We start from the raw sequence: 26,033 nt of genomic DNA, 5'->3' as shown, positions 1-26,033 counted from the left end.
CGGATAGTCAAGAAATATGTAATTTTTTACTTCCCTTTATTTAAACTTGGACACTTGTTTTCTGCGCACCCTGCACAACATGCGAGAGACTGTGCGCTACAGCACGGCGGGGGGGGGGGGGGGGATCTGCAGGGGCCGGTGGTCTGCATGGCAGGGAGAGAGAGAAAAAGTAGCCACTGACTTGCAAAATGCCATCTATGATATCCCATCTGTCAAATCGATCAATGTAAAGAAGCTAGCTAAGATAGCCAGATGTTAGCTAGCTAGTCGAGGTTATTTTGCTGTGCTCCACCTCCCCGTCCACAACTCTATTCATATTAAACATATTAAACCTGTTTGTTGATCATTGTAGCCTACACCTTTTTAAAATTATTTTATTTTATTTAACTAGGCAAGTCAGTTAAGAACAAATTCTTATTTACAATGACGACCTATGAACAGTGGACTAACTGCCTTGTTCAGGGGAAAAACGACAGATTTTTACCTTGTCATCTCGGGGATTCGATCTAGCAACCTTTCGGTTACTGGCCCAATGCTCTAACCACTAGGCTACCCGCCGTCCCCTTCTCATTTAGCCAACTTAATGAATTATATTTTGCATTGTTTAGAGATCTCCCACGTCACGTTGCTACACATGGAGTCTCTGACTGTAGTGCCAACAACAAGCTACACGCGTGAAATACTTGTGTAGGCTGTAGCTACAGAATGGATTTTTATGGGGCGCATGTCATAAAAACTTTATTAAATTAAGAATGTCATGGTATATCCTTCCTTGTGTGTAGCAATGCCACATAAATTATATTATTTAAGACAAAGCCTTTAAAAAATGTCCCCCTAAAGAATGTGTACTTAAGTATTCGAATGCTGATGTCCATTCTGATATTAATGTCCTTTTGGATATTCGTATATTCGAATTCTATGCACATCCCTAGTATATTTTTGTTCCATTTTGAATATATTGTTAATTGATGATATGTTGCTTTGAGTAGTCATATACTGAACAAAAATATAAACGCAACATGCAACAATATCAAAGATTTAACTGAGTTGCGGTTCATATAAGGAAATCAGTCAATTTAAATCAATTCATTCGGCCCTAATCTATGGATTTCACATGACTGGGAATACAGATAAGCATCTGTTGGTCACAGATATAAAAATAAAAAAAAGTCAGGGGCATGGATCAGAAAACCAGTCATTATCTGGTGTGACCACCATTTGCCTCATGTAGAACGACACATCTCCTTCACATAGAGTTGATCAGGCCGTTGATCAGGCTGTTAACTCTGGAATCTTGTCCCACTCCTCTTCAATGGCTGTGCGAAGTTGCTGGATATTGGCGGGAACTGGAACACGCTGTCGTACACGTTGATCCAGAGCATCCCAAACATGCTCAATGGGTGAAATGTCTGGTGAGTATGCATAACTGGGACATTTTCAGATTCCAGGAATTGTGTACTTGCGACATGGGGAAGTGCATTATCATGTTGAAACATGAGGTGATGGCGGCAGATGAATGTCACGACAATGGGCCTCAGGATCTCGTCCCAGTATCTCTGCATTCAAATTGCCATCGATAAAATGCAATTGTGTTCATTGTCCGGAGCTTATGACTGCCCCTACCATAACCCCACCGCCTCCATGGGGCACTGATCACAACGTTGACATCCGCAAACCGCTCTCCCACACGACGCCATACACGCTGTCTGCCATCTGCCCGGTACAGTTGAACCCAGGATTCATCCATGAAGAGCACACTTCTCCACCGTGCCAGTGGCCTTTGAAGATGAGCATTTTCCCACTGAAGTCGGTTACGACGCCGAACTGCAGTCATGTCAAGAGCCTAGTGAGGACAACGAGCACACAGATTCGCAGTTTGTGAAGAAATTATTCGGTTGTGGAAATCCACAGTTCCATCAGTTGTCTGGAAGGCTGGTCTCAGATGATCCCGCAAGTGAAGAAGCCGGATGTGGAGGTCCTGGGCTGGCGTGGTTACATGTAGTCTGCGGTTGTGAGGCGGGTTGTACGTACTGCCAAATTCTCTAAAACGACATTGGAGGCGGCTTATGGTAGAGAAATGTACTTTAAATTCTCTGGCAACAGCTCTGGTGGACATTCCCGCAGTCATCATGCCAATTGAGATCCCTCAAAACTTGAGACATCTGTGGCATTGTGTTGTGTGACAAAACTGCACATTTTAAAGTTGTCTTTTATTGTCCCCAGCACAAGGTGCACCTGTGTAATGCTCACTCTGTTTAATCTGCTTCTTGATATGCCACACCTGTCAGGTGGATGCATTATCTTGGCGAAGGAGAAATGCGCACTAAAACGGATGTAAACACATTTCTGCAACCCCCCAAAAGTTCTGTGTATAACATTTGGTCAAGACTATGCCCTTTCTTACCCTTGCTGTCATTATTTTGTGAATTGGTTGAGATACTATCTCTGAACCCCAGGGTACTCCATAAGCACTTAGAGTAGAACAAATCTGCAACTAAAAGAAAAATGAAGAACCAGGCCGATCGTATTGCTTTTCAAGTCTTGGTGATTTATTTATTTATTGTAAATTCTTTCCGCCAAAAAGAATAACAGTTGAGAGTATTAATGATTTTTAACAATTCTACATAACTTTTTACAATGAAAATGGTTTAATAAACATCCATGTTACATTCACTGATTAAACTGATACAAAATTTGACCGCTAAAATATTTTATTTAAATAAACTGTGCGACTCTGCTAACATTTGACAGTGATTTGGTGGTCCCTGGAAAGGAGACGTTTAGAAACCGCTGCTCTACATCAGTCAGTTCTTTTTTTAGAAGCGTATTACTTGGCTTACTTTTCCCATGGGTGAGGGGATAGCTCATAGAATTAGAAAGCGATTGCTATTCTACGAAGGATATAATAATAAAAATCCCATATTTCCTATTTAAATCCCAAATCCCTCAATAGGTTCCATCTACCTCGCCCACTAAGTGCTCCGCCATTGTACAGACTATAGCCTGTGTCACAATTGGCGCCCTATGCAGTGCACTACTTTTGACCAGGGCCCATAGGGAACTGGTCAAAAGTAGTGCGTTATGTAGGGTTTGGGAATCGGGTGCCATTTAGGTAAAAGCCATACATTCCTCTAGGGTTGCTGCGTGCTAGATTGTATAAACAAGTGCCTCATTAAACTGTCAAGGGCCTTATTTTTAACCGACCTCTCTAATGTGGGGCATTTGAGTGTACTTTAATATGGGGCTTTGGAGTGGACTATTTCCACCCTGAATTGGTCCTCCTGTTGCTATACTGTAGAAAATATGATCAATTCTCCGTATTACCCTCTCGCTGCCCACTACCATTGTTGATCAATTGTTGGATCAGTCTTTGGATAAGTTGTTTTAGCCTTAATGCTAACTGTAATTGCTCGATAGCAGTGGTAGCTAATCGCTGACTGTTAGTGTATAACTATGGGCCAAATTTGTTCCTGGCCAGATCATCAGGGGAAAATGTAGGCTCCTATAACAGTTGTTTGCTTTGCTAATTGCTGTCTGTATGATTAGAAATGCTCAACTTCATCCTCCGTACCTCCACCCTGTGTGATCTAGCACTAACCTTTCTCAATCCACTTTAAAAGGTCCCTGCTCCATTACCTCCAATTATTTATATTTTTTGTGTATACAACATAAAAGTGACATTCATTTTAAATTGACATCCATTTTAATGACACTTCTTCTTTGTCGCCCAGGGTAAGTGAGGGGGTGATTTTCACCGTTTCCTACTACAAAAAGAGTCGAAATGGATCCACCTCCTAGATACTGTCGCTCCCCATGGATTAAACTAACAACTATAGCTAAACTGTTCTCTCTCGTATACCTTCCCAGACTTGACCAGTAGCCTTTTGTGTTTTTTTTCCTTGTTCTTCTGACTTATTGGTAATCGCCATGGTGTGCGTCTTGTTTTTTATAGAACGTGTCTTACGCAACAGTGCATATATTGTCTTTTACGCACACAACTCTAAAACATTATCCCTTTATGCACTTCCTGTACATTCCTGTGTGTTATTTTTCATGTTGCCTCTGTACACTAACGTGATCATGATGTGTGTGTGTGTGTGTGTGTGTGTGTGTGTGTGTGTGTGTGTGTGTGTGTGTGTGTGTGTGTGTGTGTGTGTGTGTGTGTGTGTGTGTGTGTGTGTGTGTGTGTGTTTATGTTTTGTCTATAGTTTATTTTCCTGACATGACATTTACTTGCCCCACCTCTATTTCTAGAGGCATGTCACCTTCCGTCTACAACGCTGCCTGAGGAAGACGAGTAGTCGAAATGCGTTGCATTTGTGCGTCCTGATGTACAATGCTGACTGCTCCGAATATGTATTCTTTTGTAAATACTCAGCATAAAAAGAACGTCCTCGCACTGTCAACTGCGTTTATTTTCAGCAAACTTAACATGTGTAAATATTTGTATGAACATAACAAGATTCAACAACTGAGACATAAACTGAACAAGTTCCACAGACATGTGACTAACAGAAATTGAATAATGTGTCCCTGAACAAAGGGGGGGTCAAAATCAAAAGTAACGGTCAGTATCTGGTGTGGCCACCAGCTGCATTAGGTACTGCCTGCAGTGCATCTCCTCCTCATGGACTGCACCAGATTTGCGAGTTCTTGCTGTGAGATGTTACCCCACTCTTCCACCAAGGCACGTGCAAGTTCCCGGATATTTCTGGGGGGGAATGGCCCTAGCCCTCACCCTCTGATCCAACAGGTCCCAGACGTGCTCAATGGGATTGAGATCATGGGCTCTTCGCTGGCCATGGCAGAACACTGACATTCCTGTCTTGCAGGAAATCACGCACAGAACGAGCAGTATGGCTGGTGGCATTGTCATGATGGAGGGTCATGTCAGGATGAGCCTGCAGGAAGGGTACCACATGAGGGAGGAGGATGTCTTCCCTGTAACGCACAGCGTTGAGATTGCCTGCAATGACAACAAGCTCAGTCCGATGATGCTGTGACACACTGCCCCAGACCATGACAAACCCTCCACCTCCAAATCGATCCCGCTCCAGAGTCCAGGCCTCGGTGTAATGCTCATTCCTTCGACGATAAACGCGAATCCGACCATCACCCCTGGTGAGACAAAACCGCGACTCGTCAGTGAAGAGCACTTTTTTCCAGTCCTGTCTGGTCCTTCGACGGTGGGTTTGTGCCCAAAAGCGACGTTGTTGCCGGTGATGTCTGGTGAGGACCTGCCTTACAACAGGCCTACAAGCCCTCAGTCCAGCCTCTCTCAGCCTATTGCGGACAGTCTGAGCACTGATGGAGGGATTGTGCGTTCCTGGTGTAACTCGGGCAGTTGTTGCTGCCATCCTGTACATGTCCCGCTGGTGTGATGTTCGCATGTACCAATCCTGTGCAGGTGTTGTTACACGTGGTCTGCCACTGCGAGGACGATCAGCTGTCCGTCCTGTCTCCCTGTAGCACTGTCTTAGGCGTCTCACAGTACGGACATTGCAATTTATTGCCCTGGCCACATCTGCAGTCCTCATGCCTCCTTGCAGCATGCCTAAGGCACGTTCACGCAGATGAGCAGGGACCCTGGGCATCTTTCTTTTGGTGTTTTTCAGAGTCAGTAGAAAGGCCTCTTTAGTGTCCTAAGTTTTGATAACTGTGACCTTAATTGCCTACCTGCCTACCGTTCCGCAGGTGCATGTTCATTAATTGTTTATGATTCATTGAACAAGCATGGAAAACAGTGTTTAAACCCTTCACAATGAAGATCTGTGAAGTTATTTAGATTTTTACGAATTATCTTTGAAAGACAGGGCCCTGAAAAGGGACGTTTCTTTTTTTGCTGAGTTTATATTCTGAAAGTAGTTCACTAAAGTTTAATGCGAGTACTGGCCGCCTACTCGTCTTCTTTCTTTGTTCTAGGGGAAGCCCACAGTGCTGCAGTCCCAGTTCAGGCTGACTTACACCATGATTCTCAACCTGCTGCGTGTGGAGGCCCTCCGAGTCACCGACATGATGAGGAGGAGCTTCTCTGAGAGCCACAGAGACACACAGGTACTGTGCTACATTACCCACAAGCACTTGGGGGAAAAGACTAGAGATAATGCATGACACAGTTGACAGTTGAGGACTACCAGTGTTAAAAATTGGTAGTCCTCAACTGAGTGGTTCTTAACTGAATGGTCAAAGGACCGTTCAGCTTTTGATGGAAGGAGTCAGAACAGAAATATAGTCCGTAATATTCATATTTAATGTGACATTTATTCATGCTTATTGAGGATCTACATGAATCTACATTCCTTTAGATTTTCTTTTACATAAAGTCTGTCTCTCCAACCTTGCGTTTGTGTGTGTATATCAGAGGGGTTGGGTAAAAAAAGAAAAAGCAGAAGACAAATTTCCATCTCATATGATCTAATAAAAGTATATCTTATCTTTTCCTCTTCTCTTTCTCTCAGGCCCATGAGCGGCAGATAGGTCAGTTGAAACAGACTCTGTCCTCTCTCCCTCCTCTGGACACGGAGGGTCAGCTGTCTGACCTACTGCCGTACTACTACACTGTCACTGAGCTACGCATCACCGCTGAGGCGCTGCAGGTACACACACAACATACTGTGGAGGCACGCACACACGCACTCACAAAGACACGTGCTCTCGGACACACACTTACGGTCTCAAACCACTCAAGCTCAAACCACATCACAAAACAACTCAATGTAATTGATTGTGCAAAAGTGTCAATCTTAAGAAGAAAAAAAAATACAACATCGCTGTGATTTGCTAATTGTCCATCTGTCATCTTTCAGTGTGCAGTTCTGGGGTCCTTGAATGGGTTGAAGGCTCTTTCCGTGGGACGAGTGGTAGTGGTCAACAACAAACAGCACTTCAACGCCCTTGGAGTCCTTCTACAGGTGTGTGTGTGTCTGTGTGTGTGTCTGTGCGGGTGTGTCTGTTTGTCTGTGTGTGGGTGTGTGTGTGTGTGGACTGCAACTTTTTTTTAGGTGACAAAGGCATGTAATGTAGTTATCTTTCTCCTTTCTCACTTCGTTCCTCATCAATCCTTTCTTTAATATCTCTCCCAGGTGTCCAGCGACTCAGTGAATCGTACGTTTACCGCTCTCGTCATTTGTGAGAAAGGCAACGAGGAGGGAGGAGGGGACAGCCCCAACGCCAGTGCCTTCCCCCACCTCTACAACACTGCCCTCTTTCTACCTGAGGGTCAGTTCATGCACACATTTATTCATGGAAACGCACGCACACGGATTGATGCTCGAGTTCTGCCTATTAGAGACATACACATTTACCAATAAAGACTCAACACACACACACAGCTAAGTGAACACACACACACACACACAGCTACTTCAACACCCACACATGCTAACGCTAACTAACAAGCCCACATTTGCTTCAACGGAATAACCAATAACGATTGTGTACGTTCTATATGATCCGCTGATAGGTCCCTGCAGTCACACGGTCCAGAAGCTGAAGCTACAGGACGTGTCAGCCATCACAGTCAAGACCCTGAAGGTGATCCCTGACCGAATCATCGACAACTACAACAAGAGGCAGCAGCCGCGCTTCAGGTGTGTGTGTCCGTGTGTGTGACAGTGTGGGACAATTTGTGTGTGTGCATTCATGCATTATCATGTAGCGTATACAGTATGTTTCAGCCTTTTTGCACATTATGGCTCCACTAAGCCCACATAAGCATGTTTATCTATGCAAATGAGGGGTTTATATTTGTGATGTCATCATGACCACCCAACAGTGTCTTCCATCTGCCTTTCTTTTGTGAATAGCACTCTACATATCATTGAATGCACGGAAATAAATAGCCACCACTCTTGAGTCTATTTTCATCTTTCTCCCCTTCCTTCCGTCCTTTCTCCCTCCCTCCATTTCTCACAGGCTTGATCCTCCGGGCCAAGCCATCTCCACGGCAACCCAGGAGCTCCTGCGATTGGCGGAGGCCAACCCAGGCGGGGTGGTGACCCTTGACGCGGTGAATGACCTCCAGCTGAAGAGTGTGGATGTGGTGGAGGGCACCTTGAGGCTGCGCGTGCTGCAGGACAGCCTCAAAGACTTCAACTGCATCCACTCACCCACCTTCTCAGAACAGGTGTGTGAGTGTGTGTGTCACTTCCAAACACTGACCTTGATATTGCCGTAATGATGTTGGAGCACTCATATAATGAACAGAGACAGGTCTCAGACGGACTGACTGTCTCCACACACCTGCGTCTTCCTCTGTCTCCCTCTATTCCTAATGTGATGATTCGATTGGATAGTCATAATTTAGGCTAATAATTTAACTTAATTACTGTTCAGAAAAAAGACTGTTCAATGCAGCTCGAAGTTGCATAGAGTAGGCTGAGGCTATATCAGATAGCCTACATTTTTTCTCTTTTCTTTGCACAAGAAAATGTTTTTATATCACATTTCATGCAATTTTACCTCACTTTATATAACTGAAGATATTATGGGGTATTGTGTGTAGATTGATTCAAATATGACAAATTACAGGGTAGCCTACTCTGCTGACACTGACAGATCAATAAAAACGACGTTGTCTGATTCACATATTTGGCTTACGAAAAAGGGAGACAAAAATCCTATATGACGTCCATCTAACCTGGAGGAGGATATGATTGTCCAAAAACACTGGCACTGACGCAATGATAATGACAGTGAATATGCACACTCACTGGGCATATGGCTGATGTTCTCCACTGGTGCCAATAAGATGGGTTACTTTTCGCTCAATTAAGTTGAGAATTTTGATAACTTAAAGTCAGTTTGGAGTCTTTTCGTTGTCTTCTCTTTACAGCAATAGCCATTTGTTTTCCAAACTGTTTTTGCGAGATGATATTTTTAAATATCACGATATGCCTGGCTGGGTCTCTGCTTTTCACTGACAGTCGCAACTCAACAGTCATCTGTTTGGTATTTGTTGCGCTATGTCCAAATTGCGGGCCCTTCTGACTGTAGGTTATGTGATTTAACTTCTTATGGCTGGGGGCAGTATTGAGTAGCTTGGATGAATAAGGTGCCCAGAGTAAACTGCCTGCTCCTCAGTCCCAGAAGCTAAGATATGCATATTATCAGTATATTTGGATAGAAAACACTCTGAAGTTTCTAAAACTGTTTGAATGATGTCTGTGAGTATAACAGAACTCATATGGCAGGCAAAAACCTGAGAAAAAATCCAACCAGGAAGTGGGAAATCTGAGGTTTGTAGTTTTTCAACTCTTGGCCTATCGAATACACAGTGGGATATTGGTCATATTGCACTTCCTAAGGCTTCCACTAGATGTCAACAGTCTTTAGAACCTTGTTTGATGCTTCTACTGTGAATTGGGGGCAAATGAGGGATGAATGTGTCAGGGCTCTGGCAGAGTTCCATGAGCTGACCATGCGCGTTAACATGAGAGTGAGCTCTGTTCCATTGCATTTCTACAGACAAAGTAATTATCCTGTTGGAACATTATTGATGATTTAACGGACATTTTTACATTTACATTTAAGTCATTTAGCAGACGCTCTTATCCAGAGCGACTTACAAATGTTTGACTTTTTGTCTGCTCCTAGTGAACGCGCGTCTTGAATTTTGATTTGTGAACTGAACGCGCTAACAAAAGGAGGTATTTGGACATAAATGATGGACATTATCAAACAAAACATTCTGATGAAGATCATCAAAGGTAAGTGAATATTTATAATGCTATTTCTGACTTCTGTTGACTCCAACATGGCGGATATCTGTTTGGCTTGATTTGTTGTCTGAGCGCCGTACTCAGATTATTGCATGGTTTGCTTTTTCCGTAAAGTTTTTTTGAAATCTGACACAGCGGTTGCATTAAGGAGAAGTATATCTTTAATTCTGTGAATAACACTTGTATCTTTTATCAATGTTTATTATGAGTATTTCTGTAAATTGATGTGGCTCTCTGCAAAATCACCGGATGTTTTGGAACTAGTGACCGTAACGTGCCAATGTAAACTGAGATTTTTTTATATAAATATGAACTTTATCGAACAAAACATACATGTATTGTGTAACATGAAGTCCTATGAGTGTCATCTGATGAAGATCATCAAAGGTTAGTGATTCATTTTATCTCTATTTCTGCTTTTTGTGACTCCTCTCTTTGGCTGGAAAAATGGCTGTGTTTTTCTGTGACTTGGCTCTGACCTAACATAATCGTTTGGTTTGCTTTCGCTGTAAAGCCTTTTTGAAATCGGACACTGTGGTGGGATTGAATTGTATCTTTAAAAAAGTGTAAAATACTTCTATGTTTGAGGAATTGTAATTATGGGATTTCTGTTGTTTTGAATTTGGCGCCCTGCACTTTCACTGGCTGTTGTCATATCGATCCCGTTAGCGGGATCTCAGCCCAAAGAGGTAGAACAATTCACAGCTTAAATTTTTTGGGGAGGAAGCTAATGATCCTCTGTGGCCAAATCATGCTTTCTGGTGTAGTAGCCTATTTTGAATGATTTTATGTATTTCTGTATAGACAGGAGTAAGCTGATTTGTTTATACAATTTTACCAATTTAATTTCATGTATTTTTTGGAATGCTTCCGCTAACCTTGTTTTACCATCTTCAAATTGCTCGTCGGAATTCAGTAAAAATGACTCACGCTGTTGCATCCGAGTTGCATGTTCTGTTAAGATGAATTACCATGAACTAAATGGGATTTCTGTCATTCTGAGAACCCGTGGATGAACGCGCTAATCAGGTTACGCAACCAATGCGTATAGTCCAGTAAATTTCTTAAATGTCCGGTAAATTAAAATGCTGCCGGTCAAATGTCCTAACGGGAACCCTGGCCTGCACTAAGCATTGTAAAACTAATCCTTGTTAGATATTTTCCTTCCTTGTTCAGTGGCCAACTCCGTGGCCTTTTAGTGTCGGCCCTGAGATTGGAAGGTCGGGAGTTCGATCCCCAGGAGAGTCATACCAAAGACTGTAAAAATGGGACCCGCTACGTCTCTGATTGGCACTCCGCATTAAGGATATAGATTGGGGGGTCAGGCCCTGTGATAGACTAGCGAAGTACTTGCACGTCAAGCTGCATCACGCTACAGAAACAGGAGATAGGCTCCAGCTCCTCTTGTGCAAGGCTACTTACTGCCATGTTCCAGGGTGAGATGAGAACAGCAGAGCAGGGAGTTCTATAAGTACCCATGTAGGATGAGCAGAGTCACCGCTGTCTGTCTCACTGAAGGGATACATTAGGACTGCATGTCATTAGAGCTCAGTTAGACAGTAGGCTTTGTGCTGCTGGGCTCGAATTTCTTTGGGAGATAGTGTATGTGATCTATCGACTCTCTATTAACAGGCCATTCCAGTTTTTTGTGGCATACATTGTACAGTGCATTCGAAAAGTATTCAGACCCTTTCACTTTTTCCACATTTTGTTTTTACGTTACAGCCTTATTCTAAAATATGACAAAGTGAAAACAGGTTGTTTTGACATTTTTGCAAACTTATTACAATTTTTTTTTTTTTACGGATACCTTATTTACGTAAGTATTCAGACCCTTTGCTATGAGACTCGAAATTAAGCTCAGGTGCATCCTGTTTCCATTGATCATCCTTGAGATGTTTCTACAACTTGATTGGAGTCCACCTGTGGTAAATTAAATTGATTGGACATGATTTGGAAAGGCACACACATGTCTATATAAGGTCCCACAGTGCATGTCCGAGCGAAAACCAAGCCATGAGGTCGAAGGAATTGTCCATGGAGCTCCAAGACAGGATTGTGTTGAGGCACAGATCTGGCAAAGGGTACCAAAATATTTCTGCAGCATTGAAAGTCCCCAAGAGCACAGTGGCCTCCATCATTCTTAAATGGAAAAAGTTTGGAACCACCAAGACTCTTCCAAGAGCTGGCTACCCAGCCAAACTGGTAAATCTGTCGCTCTGCCCCTGAACAAGGCAGTTAACCAACTGTTCCTTGGCTGTCATTGAAAATAAGAATTTGTTCTTAACTGACTTGCCTAGTTAAATAAAGGTGTAAAAGGGCCTTGGTCAGGGAGGTGACCAAGAACCTGATGGTTACTCTGACAGAGCTCCAGAGTTTCTCTGTGGAGATGGGAGAACCTTCCAGAAGGACAACCATCTCTGCAGCACTCCACCAATCAGGCCTTTATGGTAGAGTTGTCAGACAGAAGCCACTCCTCAGTAAAAAGCACATGACAAAAGGCACCTAAAGTACTCAGACCATGAGGAACAAGATTCTCTGGTCTGATGAAACCAAGATTGAACTCTTTGGGCTGAATGCCAAGCGTCACATCCAACCTGACAGAGCTTGAGAGGCTCTGCAGAGATGAATGCGAGAAACTCACTAAAAACAGGTGTGCCTGTAAATATGTTATACCTAAGACGACTCAAGGCTGTAATCGCTGCCAAAGGTGCTTCAACAAAGTACTGAGGGAAGGGTCTGAATACTTAGGTAAATGTTACATTTAAGTTTTTTATTTACAGATTAAAAAAACGTTTTTGCTTTGTCATTATGAGGTGCCCAAGAACACAAAGGCAACCTGCCTAAATGACTACATTTACATTTACATTTAAGTCATTTAGCAGACGCTCTTATCCAGAGCGACTTACAAATTGGTGCATTCACCTTATGATATCCAGTGGAACAACCACTTTACAATAGTGCATCTAACTCTTTTAAGGGGGGGGGGGGTTAGAAGGATTACTTTATCCTATCCTAGGTATTCCTTAAAGAGGTGGGGTTTCAGGTGTCTCCGGAAGGTGGTGATTGACTCCGCTGACCTGGCGTCGTGAGGGAGTTTGTTCCACCATTGGGGTGCCAGAGCAGCGAACAGTTTTGACTGGGCTGAGCGGGAACTGTACTTCCTCAGAGGTAGGGAGGCGAGCAGGCCAGAGGTGGATGAACGCAGTGCCCTTGTTTGGGTGTAGGGCCTGATCAGAGCCTGAAGGTACGGAGGTGCCGTTCCCCTCACAGCTCCGTAGGCAAGCACCATGGTCTTGTAGCGGATGCGAGCTTCAACTGGAAGCCAGTGGAGAGAGCGGAGGAGCGGGGTGACGTGACTACAGACCCATAGCACTCATGTCGTAGCCATGAAGTACTTTGAAAGGTTGGTAATGGCTCACATCAACACCATTATCCCAGAAACCCTAGACCCACTCCAATTTTCATACCGCCCAAACAGATCCACAGATGATGCAATCTCTATTGCACTCCACACTGCCCTTTCCCACCTGGACAAAAGGAACACTTATGTGAGAATGCTATTCATTGACTACAGCTCAGCGTTCAACACCATAGTACCCTCAAAGCTCATCACTAAGCTAAGGATCCTGGGACTAAACACCTCCCTCTGCAACTGGATCCTGGACTTCCTGACGGGCCGTCCCCAGGTGGTGAGGGTAGGTAGCAACACATCTGCCACGTTGATCCTCAACACTGGAGCTCTCCAGGGGTGCGTGCTCAGTCCCCTCCTGTACTGCCTGTTCACCCACGACTGCATGGCCAGGCACGACACAACAGTGGTAGTGTCGTTTCCAGACGACACAACAGTGGTAGGCCTGATCAACGACGAGACAGCCTATAGGGAGGAAGTCAGAGACCTGGCCGGGTGGTGCCAGAATAACAACCTATCCCTCAACGTAACCAAGACTAAGGAGATGATTGTGGACTACAGGAAAAGGAGGACCGAGCAATTCTCATCAACGGGGCTGCATTCTCATCAACGGGGCTGTAGTGGAGCAGGTTGAGAACTTCAAGTTCCTTGGTGTCCACATCAACAACAAACTAGAATGATCCAAACACACCAAGACAGTCATGAAGAGGGCACGACAAAGCCTATTCCCCCTCAGGAAACTAAAAAGATTTGGCATGCGGTCCTGAGATCCTCAAAAAGTTCTACAACTGCAACATCAAGAGCATCCTGACTGGTTGCGTCACTGCCTGGTACGGCAATTGCTCGGCTTCTGACTGCATGGCGCTACAGAGGGTAGTGCGTACGGCCCAGTACATCACTGGGGCTAAGCTGCCTGCCATCCAGGACCTCTAAACCAGACGGTGTCAGAGGAAGGCCCGAAAAATTGTCAAAGACCCCAGTCACCCCAGTCATAGACTGTTCTCTCTTCTACCGCATGGCAAGCGGTACCGGAGTGCCAAGTACCTCAATTGGGCCGACCAACCAGTGCTCCCGCACATTGGCTAACCGGGCAATCTCCATTGTGTCCCACCCACCACCCGCCAACCCCTCTTTTACGCTACTGCTACTCTCTGTTCATCATATATGCATAGTCACTTTAACCATATCTACATGTACATACTACCTCAATCAGCCTGACTAACCGGTGTCTGTATGTAGCCTTGCTACTTTTATAGCCTTGCTACTGTATATGCTACTGTATATAGCCTGTCTTTTTACTGTTGTTTTACCTACCTATTGTTCACTTAATACCTTTTTTGCACTATTGGTTAGAGCCTGTAAGTAAGCATTTCACTGTAAGGTCTATTCCTGTTGTATTCGGCGCACGTGACAAATAAACTTTGATTTGATTTGTTGTGTGTAGATTGATAAAAAATAGATAACGTTTAATCCATTTTAGAATAAGGCTGTAACGTAACAAAATGTGGAAAAAGTCAAGGGGTCTGTAGCTCAGTTTGTATTACGTATTTTATACAGTCTTTTTTGCTCATCTTTATCAAGGGATCCAATCATTCTGGACCCCACTGTATGCGTGTGTGATAGCTTATCCATGTACAGGCTCGCCTCTAGAATAAATGTATTGTAAATTAGGTGAAATTGCTGTGCAATCTATGTGATCAAATAGTTGCACAGTATATGAAATAATTCTACAGACATCTTCTCTATTGCTGTTTGGAGTGCATAGATAAAGTGATTGTACACTACATGACCAAAGGTATTTGGATATATTTTTGGACACCTGCTCGTCGAGCATCTCATTCCAAAATCATGGGCATTAATGTGGAGTTGGTCCCCCCTTTGCTGCTTTAACAGCCTACACTCTTCTGGGAAGGCTTTCCACTCGGTGTTGGAACATTGCTGCGGGGACTTGCTTCCATTCAGCCACAAGCATTAGTGACGTCAGGCACTGATGTTGGTCGATTAGGCCTGGCTCGCAGTCGGCGTTCCAATTCATCCCAAAGGTGTTTGATGGGGTTGAGGTCAGGGCTCTGTGCAGGCCAGTCAAGTTCTTCCACACCGGTCTCGACAAACCATTTCTGTTATGGACCTCGCTTTGTGCACGGGGGCATTGTCATACTGAAATAGGAAAAGACCTTCCCCAAACTGTTGCCACAAAGTTGTAAGCACAGAATCGTCTAGAATGTTACTGTATGCTGTAGCATTAAGATTTCCATTCACTGGAACTAAGGGGCCTAACCCGAACAATGAAAAACAGCCCCAGACCATTATTCCTCCACTTCATGGATGAGCCGTTCCGAGACGTTTCCACAATAACAGCACTTAAAGTTGACCGGGGTAGCTCCAGCAGGGCAGAAATTTGACGAACTGACTTGTTGGAAAGGTGGCATCCTATGATGGTGCCACGTTGAAAGTCACTGAGGTCTTCAGTAAGGCCATTCTACTGCCAATGTTTGTCTATGGAGATTGCATGGCGGTGTGCTCGATTTTATACACCTGTCAGCAACGTGTGTGGCTGAAATAGGCAAATCCACTCATTTGAAGGGGTGTTCACATACTTTTGTATATAGTGTATATAATTTTCACCCTTTTTCCATACAGTTTCTGCTGGTGCAGGAGAGGATGAGTGTTCAGGAGGAGCTGGACAAACTGCTCTTCCTCATCTCAGATCAGTCCCTGTCTCTACTGCCAGAGTACCACCAGAGAATCAAGGTATGTCTGGTTTCCATTGTCTTAATGCACTCTGCACATCCAATATTCAATTAAAAACTATTCATACAGTAGCGTTCTTCCTAGGTTCCTGCCTTCTATGGAGTTTTTCCTAACCACTGTGCTTCTGCCTCTGCATTGCTTGCTTTTTAGGGTTTTAGGCTGGGTATCTGTGAAGCACTTTTTGACAACTGCTGATGTAAAAAGGCTTTATAAAATACATTTGATTTGATTTAATGGTGTAATTTGCAGAAATCGCTCCGCCATTTCCTAGTTGCTGAAATCCTAATAGTTTCCCTTATTTCAGTTTGTGACAAAACAAGCAGTCATTGTGTAGAGAATCATTGTACCATCTAAACTGCTGTGAAATATATTTTCCAGAACCAAGATTATTGTATTTTCAGCTGTTTGAAGCTGGTGTACTGAACCAAAAGTAAAAGGCTAAATTTAAGAATGAGAAGCATAGAAAAAGCACACACAGAACATATCTACTTTGCTTTCAAAGAGAAGGACAGATCTATAACTCACATTTCTGTGTGAATTTGGTTGTCGCACCAAAAAGTGACATATTGTAGCTTTAACTAGTTCATACACATGCAATCCATTGGTTGCAGCGGTGCTCCCAACTTTAAAAAGTTAGGAGCAAAGCATAAAATTTAGAAGCAGCAGAAAATTGTATTTTTTAATAGATTGAGATATAGCATATATACATTGTAGCAACTTCTGAAGCTCATGTTGTGCCCTAGAAACTAATATTTAACCCTGTAAATACATTTATTTATTATAAAACGCTCAAATGTTGACACGAATACCTGTCATTGTAATGAAGTCATTTGTGGAATATTAGGTTTCTACATGATGTAAAAGCACTATTTTCCTATTGAAATTGTACACATTGTCAAGTTTGTGATTATAACATGCAAGAGATCAGTAATTAATTCATTGCTATGATCGTAGATCTCCTGAAGAAAGCTATCCCTTTTCCTCTCTTTCTATGCCCCCAGATGTTTGGATATACTGGTAAAGTTACCAGGTTGTTAGCTAGATAGCTAATGAGGTAACAAACATAACTGAACAAGGTGTAAAACAAATGGTTAACGGCTCGTGAAATGTTTTGGAAGTGCCCACAACATGGTTTATGAATGTAAAATGCGGGCCCCCAATCCTCGACTGGAAGAAAAAAACAGTTAGGTCGTGCTTAAAAAGTACCTAAAAACATGAATAATTGATCATCTCTGATGTAAACTCTACAAAGTTGCCTGCCATTATGTCAGATCGTGACGTTGAGTTCAAATACATTTTTAACTGACCAAATTAAGAATTGTTTTTAACGCACTGCAAAAATGTGTGCGGACCAGAAAGAGGCTCTCTTGTCACTGTATTTTGTTCGTGCAATGAGGAATTACCATCGTCCGAGAAGTTCTAAAACATATCTGCAGAACATTTTTGTCTGGAGCTCGAAAATCTATAGTAACGGTATGCAAATCAGGGAGCCAAATGAACAACTTGTCCAACGCTCCAATTCTGTTCGCTATATTCATCAAAAATATCTATTTAAAAACAGCCTTTCCTTCGCAAACGATCCATCACTATGTAACACTAGTGTAATAAAGGCATTATCCCCCATCCCCAGGTGCTCCAGTCCCTGCAGTACGTGGACAATAGCGGTGCTGTGCAGCTGAAGGGCAGGGTGGCCTGCCAGATCAGTAGCCATGAGCTGCTCCTCACAGAGCTACTGTTTGAGAACGCCCTGAGTCCCCTGGCCCCTGAGGAGAGCGCCGCCCTGCTGTCCTGTCTGGTCTTTCAACAGAAGACCCAGGTGGAGCCCCACATCACCAACACACTGCAGGAGGTATGGGGGAACTGGGGGGGTGGGGTTGTGTTTAGGGGGAGAGGGGTAGGGATGAGAGTGTGTGAGAATGCATTTCCTTGGTTCCTTGGGTCCTTTTTTTTTACCTCCTTCTCAAAACGAATTGAATGAGAAGATCAGAGGTCCCTCCCCTCTGACCTCATCCAATGGGTTTTGAGAAGGAGCCGAGGAGAGAGGACGCAAGGAATTTAATTAAATGCAATTGAGATTCTCCCTGTGTGTGTTGGGGTGGTAGAATGTGCTTGGTTGTCTTCTGGGGTAGGGTTGAGGTTACACTTGAGTGTTTTTGTCCACTATGTGTTTTAGTTGTGAAGGTTGTGCAACAATTTTTCACTCACCAATCTACGCTCAGTACCCCATAATGACAAAGTGAAAACATGTTTTTAGAAATGTTTGCAAAGTTATTGCCGTCTTCATCGACCTGGCCAAGGCTTTCGACTCTGTCAATCACCATATTCTTATCGGCAGACTCAGTAGCCTCGGTTTTTCTAATGACTGCCTTGCCTGGTTCACCAACTACTTTGCAGACAGAGTTCAGTGTGTCAAATCGGAGGGCATGTTGTCCGGTCCTCTGGCAGTCTCTATGGGGGTACCACAGGGTTCAATTCTCGGGCCGACTCTTTTCTCTGTATACATCAATGATGTTGCTCTTGCTGCGGGCGATTCCCTGATCCACCTCTACGCAGACGACACCATTCTATATACTTCCGGCCCTTCCTTGGACACTGTGCTATCTAACCTCCAAACGAGCTTCAATGCCATACAACACTCCTTCCGTGGCCTCCAACTGCTCTTAAACGCTAGTAAAACCAAATGCATGCTTTTCAACCGTTCGCTGCCTGCACCCGCACACCCGACTAGCATCACCACCCTGGACGGTTCCGACCTAGAATATGTGGACATCTATAAGTACCTAGGTGTCTGGCTAGACTGCAAACTCTCCTTCCAGACTCATATCAAACATCTCCAATCCAAAATCAAATCAAGAATCGGCTTTCTATTCCGCAACAAAGCCTCCTTCACTCACGCCGCCAAACTTACCCTAGTAAAACTGACTATCCTACCGATCCTCGACTTCGGCGATGTCATCTACAAAATAGCTTCCAATACTCTACTCAGCAAACTGGATGCAGTTTATCACAGTGCCATTCGTTTTGTTACTAAAGCACCTTATACGACCCACCACTGCGACCTGTATGCCCTAGTCGGCTGGCCCTCGCTACATGTTCGTCGTCAGACCCACTGGCTCCAGGTCATCTACAAGGCTATGCTAGGTAAAGTGCCGCCTTATCTCAGTTCACTGGTCACGATGGCTACACCCACCCGCAGCACGCGCTCCAGCAGGTGTATCTCACTGATCATCCCTAAAGCCAAAACCTCATTTGGACGCCTTTCCTTCCAGTTCTCTGCTGCCTGCGACTGGAACGAATTGCAAAAATCTCTGAAGTTGGAGACTTTTATCTCCCTCAACAACTTTAAAAATCTGCTATCCGAGCAGCTAACCGATCGCTGCAGCTGTACATAGTCCATCTGTAAACTACCCACCCAATTTACCTACCTCACCCCCCATACTGCTTTTATTTATTTACTTTTCTGCTCTTTTGCACACCAGTATCTCTTCTTGCACATGATCATCTGATGATTTATCACTCCAGTGTTAATCTGCTAAATTGTAATTATTCGATTTATTGCCTACCTCATGCCTTTTGCACACATTGTATATAGATTCTCTTTTTTTTTCTACCATGTTATTGACTTGTTTATTGTTTACTCCATGTGTAACTCTGTGTTGTCTGTTCACACTGCTATGCTTTATCTTGGCCAGGTCGCAGTTGCAAATGAGAACTTGTTCTCAACTAGCCTACCTGGTTAAATAAAGGTGAAATAAAAAATAAAAAAATAAAAAAATTGAAAATGAAATTCAGAAATATCTCATATACATAAATATTCACACCCCTTAGTGAATGCTTTGCAGAAGCACGTTTGGCAGTGATTATAGCTCTGGGTTTTGCGTCAAATGCAAAATGAATCATACTGTATTTCTGTATTGTGAAAGTTATATATCTTAACTCTGGATTGCTGACATGCAAAACAATTTGGGACTATATCAACAATGGACTAATGAAACAAATACCAACAAATAGTTTTTGGTTTGTGTTTTCCTTTAAAACCTCTTATGGATCCCTTCACGCGCCAATCCCTTTAGCGGGATTGATTTGACAACATCCAGTGAAATGGCAGCGCGCCAAATTCAAACTACAGGAATATAAATATTCAACATTCACAAAAATATATGTGTAATACATCAAAATAAAGCTTAACTTCTTGTTAATCCAGCCACTGTGTCAGATTTCAAAAAGGCTTTACGGCGAAAGCAGACCATTCGATTATCTGAGGACAGCGCCCCGCGTACAAACACATGAAAATCATATTTCAACCAGGCAGGTGCGCCACAAAAGTCAGAAATGGCGATATAATTAATGCCTTACCTTTGAAGATCTTCTTCTGTTGGAACTCCAAAATGTCCCAGAAACATCACAAATGGTCCTTTTGTTCGATAATGTCCTTCTTTATGTCCCAAAAATGTCCATTTATTTGGTGCGTTTGATTCAGAAATACACCGGTTTCAACTCGCCCAGCATGCCTACAAAGTATCTAATGTTACCTGTAAACTTGGTCCAAACATTTCAAACAACGTTCCTAATCCAACCTCAGGTACCCTAAAACGTAAATAATAGGTCAAATTTAAGACGGAATAAACTGTTTCTAATACCGGATCAAAACAACGTGAAGCGCGTTCCAGTTCACACGCACCAAAACAGTAGTGTCCACCTGGAGTGACACTTACAATGAATAGCCCTACTTCTTTATTTCTCAAAAGAAAAACATCAACCAATTTCTAAAGACTGTTGACATCTAGTGGAAGCCATAGGAACTGCAACCAGGTTCCTCATAAATAGGGCTTCCCATAGAAAACAATTGGAAAACACAATGACCTCAAAAAAAAAATAATCCTGGATGGATTGTGCTCGGGGTTTCGCCTGCCAAATCATATCTGTTATACTCACAGACATTATTCTAACAGTTTTAGAAACTTCAGAGTGTTTTCTATCCAAATATACTAATTATATGCATATCCTAGCCTCTGGGCCTGAGTAGCAGGCAGTTTACTTTGGGCACGCTTTTCATCCGGACATGAAAATACTGCCCCCGAGCCCAAAGAAGTTCCTTTAAGTAATACTGCAAAAAATGTGGCAAAGAAATAAACTTGTTGTCCTGAATACGAAGCATTATTGTTTGGGGCATATTTCCAAACAGGATGCATGTTTTGGAATATTTTTATTCTGTACACACTTCCTTTTCACTCTGTCATTTAGGTTAGTACTGTGGAGTAACTACAATGTTGTTGATCCATCCTCCGTTTTCTCATATCACAACCATTAAACTCTGTGACTGTTTTAAAATCACCATTGGCCTCATGGTGAAATCGCTGAGCAGTATCCTTCCTCTCCAGCAACTGAGTTAGAAAGGACGCCTGTATCTTTGTCGTGACTGGGTGTATTGATACACCATCCAAAGTGTAATTAATAACTTCACCATACTCAAAGGGATATTCAGTGTTCATTTTACACATCTGCCAATCGGTGACCTTATTTGCCTGGCAATGATAAACCTCCCTGGTCTTTGTGGTTTAATCTGTGTTTGAAAATCACTGCTCGATTGAGGGACCTTACATATAATTGTAAGTGTGGGGTTACAGAGATGGGGTTGTCATAAAGAAATCATGTTAAACACTATTATTGAACATGGAATGAGTCCATGTAACTTATGCGATTTGTTAAGCACATTTTTACTCCTGAACTTATTTATGCTTGCCATAACAAGTGGTTGAATACTCATTGACTCAGCTTTCGATTTTGTATTCAATTGTAAATCATTCTACAAACAAAATTCCACCTTGATATTATGGAGTATTGTGTGAAGATCAGTAACACAACATCTCATTTAAATCTATTTTTTAATTCAGGCTGTAACACAACAAAATGTGGAGAAAATAAAGGGGTGTGAATACTTTCAGAAAGCACTGTAACTATACATTTCAATGTGTCATCTGTAATGTACATGGATGGAGGATGGACATGTTGGCTTCTGAGTTTTAGTAGTACCAGCCTAGCCGCGCCACTGGTGACACACACACTGAACAGTGACAAATTTGAAGGGGTGTCCACATACTTTTGTATATATAGTGTACTTTGTAATAAAAAAAAATCAGGCTAGACGCAGACAGCTCACCCCGCAGCAAGGGCGCCACACCCAATACACACACCCCTGAACACAGCCCTGAAACATGGAAGTGCTCTAAAGAGGGCTGAATTAGTGATGGGCGAGGCGAGAGCCATGTCTGGAGTGGTTTATAAAGGTGCCATCCAAGGGGTGAGCAGCAAGGAACAGTGATCGCTGACAGGGAACACAATCACTTAACAGAGGGGAGGCTGAGGTTGAAGTGGAGTGGGCAAAGTAAGGCGGATGTGATTGGAAAGTGTCACGTGTTTAAGTGCTTCTTGTATGACTAATCTGTGTCTGTGTCTGTCTGCCTTTGTCTCTATCCTTCCTCTCTCTCTCGCTCTCAATCTCCACTCGTCTCTGTCCTTCTCCTTGTATTAACCCACTTTTGACCGTGCCCCATTACTACCTCCCTTATTACTACGTCATATCTCTCCTTTCTTTCTCTTTCTTTCTTTGCCCTTCTCCTTACATTACCCCCCTCTGTCTGTGTGCCCCGTCTATTACTTTCTTCTTTTGCCACATCTCTCCCCCCTCTCTCCTTTCCTCTCTCCCATAGGGTATTGAGAGAGTGCTGGCGGTGGCCCAGCGTATTGGGGAACTGCAGAGGGACTGTGGGTTAACCCAGACAGCTGAAGAATTTGTGGGCCAGTTCAAGTTTGGCCTGACCGAAGTGGTATACTGCTGGGCCAGAGGCATGGTGAGTGGCGTAAGCTAACTGTAATTTTAGACTCTTCTTGATTGACCTCATTTCAATCAAGACACTCGTAATTCCTCAGTGCAGAAACAATATATTGAGCCTCATTCTGGTCCACGCAAATTTTTCCGGTGCGTTAAATTGACAATGGTAGGCAACGTTTTAGGCTTTACATTACATTACTTTACATTTTTCATGGTTTTAGGTACATTTCTAAGCATTACTGAATGAAGAGCCATTTGGGAGCCAAATGAACAGCTCTTTTAGGTGAATGGAGCCAAGTGATCCGGGTCACAGAAAAGACTAAATGCCCATCACTGTGCAACAGAGCTCAAAGGGGACACTGATGTCTTAAAAGGGGAATGACATACACAACATGACCAAAAGTATGTGGACAACAGCTCGTCGAACATCTCATTCCAAATTCATGGGCATTAATATGGAGTTGGTCCCCCCTTTGCTGCTATAACAGCCTTCACTGTTCTGGGAAGGCTTTCTACTAGATGTTGGAACATTGCTGCGGGGTCATGCTTCCATTCAGCCACAAGCGCATTGGTGAGGTCGGGTGCTGATGTTGGGTGATAAGGCCTGGCTCGCAGTCGGCGTTCCAATTTAACCCAAAAGGTGTTCCATGGGTTTGAGGTCAGGGCTCTTGACAAACCATTTCTGTATGAACCTTGCTTTGCGCACGGGGGCATTATCATGCTGAAACCGGAAAGGGCCTCCCCCAAACTGTTGCTACAAAGTTGGAAGCACAGTATCGTCTAGAATGTCATTGTATGCTGTAGCGTTATGATTTCACTTCACTGGAACTAAGGGGCCTAGCCCGAACCATGAAAAACATCCCCAGACCATTATTCCTCCATTATCCTGCACTTTGCATCGGTGCAGGTAGCGTTCTCCTGGCTATCCTGCCAGATGGTGAAGCGTGATTAAATCACTTCAGAGAACGAGCTTCCACTGCTGCAGAGTCCAATGGCGGCGAGCTTTACACCACTCTTGGCTTCTGTGCGGATGCTCAGCCATGGAAACCCATTTCATGAATCTCCCGACAAACAGTTCTTGTGCCGACGTTGCTTCCAGAGGCAGTTTGGAACTCGGTAGTGAGTGTTGCAACCGAGGACAGGCAATTTTTGAGCTTGTATGGCCTACCACGTCACGGCTGATCCGTTGTTGCTCTTAGACGTTTCCACTTCACAATAACAGCACTTACAGTTCACCGGGGCAGCAGGGCAGAAATTTGACAAACTGACTTGTTGGAAAGGTGGCATCCTATGACGGTGCCACGTTGAAAGTCACTGAGCTCTTCAGAAAGGCCATTCTACTGCCATGTTTGTCTATGGAGATTGCATGGCTGTGTGCTCGATTTTATACACCTGTCAGCAACGTGTGTGGCTGAAATAGCCGAATTCACAAATTTGAAGGGGTGTCCACATACTTTTGTATATATAGTGTACTTTGTAATAAAAAAAATATATTATTGTTATTATTTATATTTATAATAAGTTAATAATAATAATGATAACAATCAGGATGTTGTGTCCAATGGGGTAAATGCAGATGGATAAACCCCATGTTTCAGCCTGTGTACATGTTATAGCCACTATGCTACAGGTGATAAAGCTTATTGCTAATAACACATCTGATAATAGACTCCATGCATGGTCCAATATGCTAAAATATTTCTAACTGCGTTTTAACCAATATGTTTTGGGGCTTTTAAAAAGAACGGAGCTTCTCAGTCCTCAGACTGAAATTGGCTGAACTCACAGTTTAATACATGTACAAAATTATCCCTAAAAGCATGATGATGGTCATGACTTTCTTTACCAACATAAAAAGATCCCACCGTGTCGAACGAACAAATGATCTGTCGGCATTTATGAAACTTCCTGTTTCCATCACAGTTGTCGGGATTTTTTAAATACGGTATGACTTTACTCACATAAAAATTGTGGATGGAAACGTGATTACGGATGATGGTCTTTTCAACACAGAAGTTCATACCAAATTATTGCCTGATGATCTTCTGAACTTCCTAATACCTTTCTGATTGCAGTTACTTCAAACCACATTTCCTTCAGATTGAAACACTGTCAAAACTACTGGCAGATTGATTTGAAATAGACTGTCATAGCCTCTTTCAAAAAAAGTTTACATTTGCTTTGATTACATCGCTTTTTTTACCTGATGGGGTCGCTATTCTTTTTTATATATAAAAATGGGGTAACAGGCCAAAAACGTTTGGGAACCCCTGCTGTACTTTATCTTAAGTTTAAACTAACTGGTATCCCTACTTCCTGGCCTATTTATTTAAAAAGAGATGCAGAGTGTCGGGGTAGCCTAGTGGTTAGAGCGTTGGGCCAGTAACCGAAAGGTTGCTAGATCGAATCCCCGAGCTGACAAGGTAAAAAAGCTGTCGTTCTGTCCCTGAATAAGACAGTTAACCCACTGTTTCTGGGTGTTTCTAGGCCGTCATTGTAAATAAGAATTTGTTCTTAACTGACTTGCCTAGTAAAATAAAAGTAAAAAATACAGGGGAGACCAAGAAGGCAGCAGTACTGTACTCAACTGTGTCTAAATTAACTTGTACACTTTCCTATTTCCTACCCCAGCCATTTGCTGAGATTGCGCAGTTAACAGACGTCCAGGAGGGCACGGTGGTGCGCTGCATCCAGAGACTAGACGAGGTGCTGAAGGAGGTGCGCCATGCAGCACGCATCGTGGGAGACTCGGTCTTGGGCAGCAAGATGGAGAAGGCCTCCCTGGCCATTCGCAGAGACATCGTGTTCACTGCTTCGCTCTACACACACTGAGATGGGAAGGGAGAGAATGGGGGGGGGGGGGCGAGAGAGGGTGTAGATAGTGTTTGTATTGTAGTTGAAAGAGTGTGGAGATGAGGCGATAGAGAGGATGTAGGTGAGAGAGTGTATTGTAGGTGAGAGAGTGCCAATGTGCCTGAGCCAAGTCCCAAGCTCGATTAATGTGTGTGAGCATGGTGGGAGAACGGGTGAGTGTATGAGGGAGGGGTGTGTTTGTGTGCACGTTTGTGTGTGATTGTATGGACATACTATTGTTTACGTGAGTCCTAATTAAATTCCTGGACATGGAAAGGGAATGCTCTTAAACAAATCAGACCAAAGTAGTAATGATAATGAAATTATTTGTAATTTATTGTACAGTAATAAAATCTGCTGTGGACTACCATTTTAGAGTACTTTGTTTTTAGCAATTGTCCCCCAAGGGCTCCTGTGATTATGTCTGAGTAAGTGGCTGTATGCATGAGTCTGACATTGGTTTCAA

The 26,033-nt window shown here is 43.3% G+C and overlaps 1 protein-coding gene across 2 annotated transcripts in view; it reads left to right on the top strand.

The window, feature by feature from the left end:
- The window catches only part of LOC139554506 (superkiller complex protein 2-like), a 48,361-nt gene extending 22,424 nt beyond the window's left edge, over nucleotides 1–25,937 (top strand). For both annotated transcript variants that reach the window (XM_071367339.1, XM_071367340.1), the window contains exons 20-29: nucleotides 5,923–6,054; nucleotides 6,459–6,596; nucleotides 6,807–6,911; nucleotides 7,083–7,218; nucleotides 7,463–7,589; nucleotides 7,915–8,125; nucleotides 15,772–15,882; nucleotides 17,513–17,731; nucleotides 22,593–22,733; nucleotides 25,346–25,937. In XM_071367339.1, coding sequence (XP_071223440.1) covers nucleotides 5,923–6,054; nucleotides 6,459–6,596; nucleotides 6,807–6,911; nucleotides 7,083–7,218; nucleotides 7,463–7,589; nucleotides 7,915–8,125; nucleotides 15,772–15,882; nucleotides 17,513–17,731; nucleotides 22,593–22,733; nucleotides 25,346–25,546 — 1,521 coding nt within the window. In that variant the 3' untranslated portion in view covers nucleotides 25,547–25,937. The remainder of the gene's footprint in view (nucleotides 1–5,922; nucleotides 6,055–6,458; nucleotides 6,597–6,806; nucleotides 6,912–7,082; nucleotides 7,219–7,462; nucleotides 7,590–7,914; nucleotides 8,126–15,771; nucleotides 15,883–17,512; nucleotides 17,732–22,592; nucleotides 22,734–25,345) is intronic.
- The last annotated feature ends 96 nt before the right edge of the window (nucleotides 25,938–26,033 follow it).

Source organism: Salvelinus alpinus, chromosome 26 (genome assembly GCF_045679555.1).
Source record: "Salvelinus alpinus chromosome 26, SLU_Salpinus.1, whole genome shotgun sequence".
Taxonomy (NCBI): Eukaryota; Metazoa; Chordata; class Actinopteri; order Salmoniformes; family Salmonidae; genus Salvelinus; species Salvelinus alpinus.
The sequence above is the reverse complement of the archived record's forward strand: the minus strand, read 5'-3'. Positions and strand labels throughout refer to the sequence as shown.